Source organism: Ostrea edulis, chromosome 7, assembly GCF_947568905.1.
Source record: "Ostrea edulis chromosome 7, xbOstEdul1.1, whole genome shotgun sequence".
Lineage (NCBI taxonomy): Eukaryota > Metazoa > Mollusca > Bivalvia > Ostreida > Ostreidae > Ostrea > Ostrea edulis.
The window spans coordinates 75,586,791-75,591,833 of record NC_079170.1 but is presented as its reverse complement, the minus strand read 5'-3'; the positions used below and the strand labels follow the sequence as shown (position 1 = coordinate 75,591,833).

Below are 5,043 nucleotides of genomic sequence, written 5' to 3'. Positions count from 1 at the left end.
TAAATAGATCCAAATGATGTAGAATTTATAACTTGGTGCTATTTGTTGTTCTCCATGGTATGTATTGATGGTCACGCGCATATAGTGATGGTCGTGTGATCATTAATACTCAAGTCGCATGTCGTCATGATATTCCGTGTAATAAATTGTATGGATTACAAGTCCCCGTACTACAAATCCTGATTCACTTAATAGTTGGATACAATGAACACGGCATCAATAATTCTCAGCCAATGAGTGCAATGTCTACAGCTGGAGCATGGTGAAAGCCGCTAATTGCGTTTATCTTTCAATATTGCATCAACAAATACGGTTCTTTTTCACTTTCATAAATGCCAGTTTATTTTTGCAATGTCATGATAAGATTATGATTAGAGAGATGTGGTATTCATGGACAATATAATTCTATTTCTACATACAGATATCAAATCAACAAAAGGTCACGTAAAGAACAGCAATATCAAAAATATTGTGAAACGATGATATTACAAAGTAAATAAAAACATATTACAAAACGTTTATAGAGAAACCATTACAAACATAACAGAAGGCTTATGCATGTAAACACTTAAGTTCATATGCTTGTATCAGATATACTCCGCTGACACAGGACCTGATTCACTGTTGCATACAGATCACGCGGCTAGTGCTGAAGTAAACTTGGACGATAGGCGGCCCTCTTTCAGACAGCTGATGGGAAGTAAAGGATGGTCACTCTTCATCAGGTAGTTCTATAAAAACAAGAGTATTAATATAATTACATGTATATGATTCTATGGTGGAAACGGAACAACTGTAAAGTGCACTAAATACATATTCTCCAAATCCGATTAACTACAACGTCAATACGACGGTGTTTTAGGACACACCAGGTTTGCTATTACATAGACTGTCGAAAGCCCATTTGGTGTACAGTACATCACGAAAAGCCTTGAATGAGAGGCAGGACAGGGCATACAGTGGTATTAACTTTGTATTATACAATGCACATGCTGTCCTATACGATCAATGAAACCCCAGTGTGACATTGCTCTAGACCCATCAGACGATTTACACGATACATTGTTACTGAACAGATTATCACAGAACACGGGGGGGGGGGGGCTCAAAACGAGGGGATGCATGTAGGTATTTCAAGACTGTGCGGTGATTTATTTTCGAGGCCTCTGCTGGTGGACTGTTAGTCCCCGAGGGTCTCCACAGCCCAGTAGCTAAGTACTTCGTTACTAGCTTGAAAATACGGATGTATATATAATTGCTGTTATAAAAGTTGGAAATTCATTTCAAAATTAAGGATTATCTCCCTCATGCATAGCTCTTATCCTTAGACGAATTTGACTCCACCTTTTTTTTGGCACGCTGTTTTTGGCTATAATAGCTCTAAAACTTCATTGTTATTTCGGTTTCAAACATTTCGGTTGAGCATCACTGAAGAGACATTATTTGTCGAAATGCGCATCTGGTGCATCAAAATTGGTACCGTATAAGTTTTACATTTTAATAATATCATAAGCTACAATCGTCACCTTGCTGAAACTAGTTGAGATTCATACGTTTGGAGACTAAAAGATACCCCCCAAAATTACCAAAGTATTTCATCAGACTATTATTCGTTTACGAGATTCGTCGCTGTTCGTTACTTTTATTCATCATACATCATTTTCAGAAATACTTCTGTTTTATTTTCTGAAAAAGATTCCGTACATAATTCGTGTACTCAACAGTCGAAGCACTGTAAACGAAAGTACATACATGAATTCATATATTTTTGAGCATTATTTTACCAAATTATAAGATATTGATTGTAAGAATGTCTACGCAAACATGATAAGGAGTATGGAGAACATTTGGAGAACAGATATTTGAATGTAAACTACATGGTGATGCACACACTTTAGCTATCCATGTCATAATATTTTAAAAATCATCATATTCCTCTGTTCCATCAGAAGAAAATTCAAAGCATACACCATTATGAAAATAAGTTCCTGTTTTGGATCCACCCCACCCAAATGGGTAATGTTTTTTAAATAACCATTATATAATGAAGCATATTTTCAAATTTTAGTGTAATTTTGTGTCTTTAAGGTCATTCTAATTATGAAATTTCAGTGTGACCCTGCAATACCTGGGCGTTTGAACGAAAAAATATCAATTTGACAAATTCTTCAAATCCTAAATCAAAATTTGTTTTGGTGGTGTTACATATTGGTTTCAAATGAACAGACATTCTGCATGGTACTTCTGTCGAGAATCATAATATAAAGGAAAAACAAATATATAAACTCTAGTCAAGAGGAAACTTTGGTATTGTATAGAATATTTTTCCCAGACCGTCGGATGGTGGACTGACTGGAGGAGATTCTAATTTGTAGGATACCAAAATGTTGAATTACAGAAGAAATGTCTGAAATACAGTTTCTAGGAACCTATTTTGGGGATTTTCCCCCCCAAATTTTGATATACACTTACATGTGCGTACGTCATGGCATTCTTGCGTTCTGCTGGAGTAGTACCCTTTCCGATCCAAACAAAGAGTTCCTCTTTTGTGTCAAATATGAACACATCCTGTAACATTAGCAAATAAAGATAAAAATAGTATCACACTTTAGGGCAATGCCAGGTTTCAATTTTCAAGCCCTTTATGCCGGGAACTCCAATGCATAGTGATATCATATAGCCATTTTGTGAAGTTGTACGTTTTAATTTGATTTAATCAGTTGTAGATTTAATCATTAAAAAATAGCTATATGCAACTAACAACTTTAAAAACATGTCGAACAGCTTCACTATCTTCAACTTTCTAGGTACATTTGTGTTCGATACGAGAGAACATTGTCTGCTGTATGACTAATCTGTGATTCAGGGGTACGAGATAAATTGATGTTACATGGGTTTCAACAGTCTCAGTTGATATCAGAGTTTTAGGAAATAGAAATCTTTTACAAAAATAACTACCTAAATGCTCCATATCAATAAATGAAGGTGAAGTCGTCGATCATGTTAAACGTAAAAGAATGAGGGGGGGGGGGGGGGGGGCGCTAAAAATAACTAATAAATGACTTGTTTTGAATGATCGACCGAGTTTTTCTCATATCCTAAAATTAAAACCCATTAAATATAACATATTTCTATATTGAATTTGTTTGTAGAAAACCGTAGGTTTGGATCATATGTCTAGTTCCAGATAAACTGAATTTTGATCTGATACATCATCCTCTCTTAAGGACATACAGTTCATTACGGCATTTTTAATACAAGAGTCTTTCACCAATGAAAAATAGAGTGCACCACCGTGAACACTGGAAGTTGAAGATAATGTGACAGCGGGAAGTTTGTGACATTCTCGTGAATTTTAACAGGCAAGGTGGGGATGTGAGCCCCAGTTATCAGAATCAACACAGCTAGATAAAAGAATGGTAACCTGTTTATAAGTGTTTGACAGCGTGGACGAAATGCCAAACACTGAATGAATTATAAACTTGAAAGAATCACGATGTGCCAGGATAACAATTTGAATATGATGCTGGTTTTGATGAACGATAATGAGCAATAGTTAACGCTATAAACAATGCACAAGTACACGAGTCATTCCGTAATCAAAATCTACATGAATGGAGGGTTATATACTGTTTAACGTCGCTCCTGAGAATCTTTCACTCATATGGAGATATCGTCATTGTCGGTGATATTGTTAAAATGGGATGAAAATCTGGTTTCACAATTTGTATGAACACGCCAAACGGCATTACATCTAGCGACAGGCTTTGTTTTCAAATTCGATCATTATAACGACGACAAAATTTTCGAAATGCTGACTTTAAACAAGATTGTTGAAACCCCTGTATCATCCACACTAAGTTTTTTTTTGTTTCGGGTATTATATGTATTTGCAGGAATAACTTTTAATCATTAAATGTATCATAAAGCACATAACAGCAATTACTATGGTATGGAATGATTTAGATACATTTTGCGATATTTTCTGCACTTAAGTTTTAAAAACTACATAGCAAATGTTTCTGGAGTCAACGGTCTAACATATTTGTGTGTATGAACGCACATCTTTCTGATAAATGGTAGAAACATTTATACATTATTTGGGTGATAGGGCATCAGGAGATGCCTTATATGGGAGTTAATGACTTACTTTGCTGTCAAAGTCGCCCAAGGTGATTTGACCTTTCTTTTCTGACGAAAATTCCATTGAACCACCAGCATCTGACAACCTTAAACACAAGAAACAATTAGGGTACACATTGTTAACCAAATGGAATTCCTTGTTCCTTCTTAATTTTTATTATGCATGTCTCTTGGGTATAGTGGGGATTCAAATCGATGCATAACTCACTGGGGATCATTCTTTGTTTTGATTTTAATTAACTTAGTACAAAACCACAAGAGATTTGGGCAAACACGGACCCCTGGACAAACCAGAGGTGCAACAGGTGCCCAAGGGGTGCTTACCGGTAAAGCTCCTTAGTTTTATCGACAGCTTCGAAATCTGAAGAACTATCAAACTCGTCTTCTTCTTTTCCTCCATCCAAAAGACGCATGAATTCTTCCTGAAATTTATAAAAGAAAACATATGTCACCAAGTCCCTCTCAAATAGTATGATACCCCTAATTTATCTCCCTCATGCATAGCTCTTATCCTTAGATGAATTTGACTCCGGTTTTTTGGCACTCTGTTTATCCCTATAATAGCTCTTACAAGTTTATTGTTATTTCGGATTTCAATCATTTCGGTTGACATTATTTGTCGAAATGTGCATCTGGTGCATCAAAATTGGTACCGTATAAGTTTTACATACACTACCGTATATTAAACTGAAAAGAAAAAATATCTCAATAAGTCCTTCTCAAACAGTAATGATGTCCCTAAAAATTCTAAAGTAGAGTATATTCAACTATAAAATCATACATTAAAATAACATTATATCAAACTACATTTTTAAGCTGTACCAAACTGATTTTAACTATGAACATATATTGAACTCTAATTAAGTATAGTAGCAAGATTTCCTCCGAATTTTGAGCATC

General features: G+C 35.3%; 1 protein-coding gene across 1 annotated transcript in view; it reads right to left on the bottom strand.

Annotated features, from left to right (window-relative positions):
* Positions 1-316: 316 nt before the first annotated feature.
* The window catches only part of LOC125654312 (gelsolin-like protein 1), a 21,317-nt gene continuing 16,590 nt past the window's right edge, over positions 317-5,043 (bottom strand). Inside the window, exons 10-13 of the mRNA XM_048884218.2 lie at positions 4,468-4,565; positions 4,151-4,229; positions 2,473-2,568; positions 317-731 (exon numbers count right to left, since the gene is read on the bottom strand). Coding sequence (XP_048740175.2) covers positions 636-731; positions 2,473-2,568; positions 4,151-4,229; positions 4,468-4,565 — 369 coding nt within the window. The 3' untranslated portion in view covers positions 317-635. The remainder of the gene's footprint in view (positions 732-2,472; positions 2,569-4,150; positions 4,230-4,467; positions 4,566-5,043) is intronic.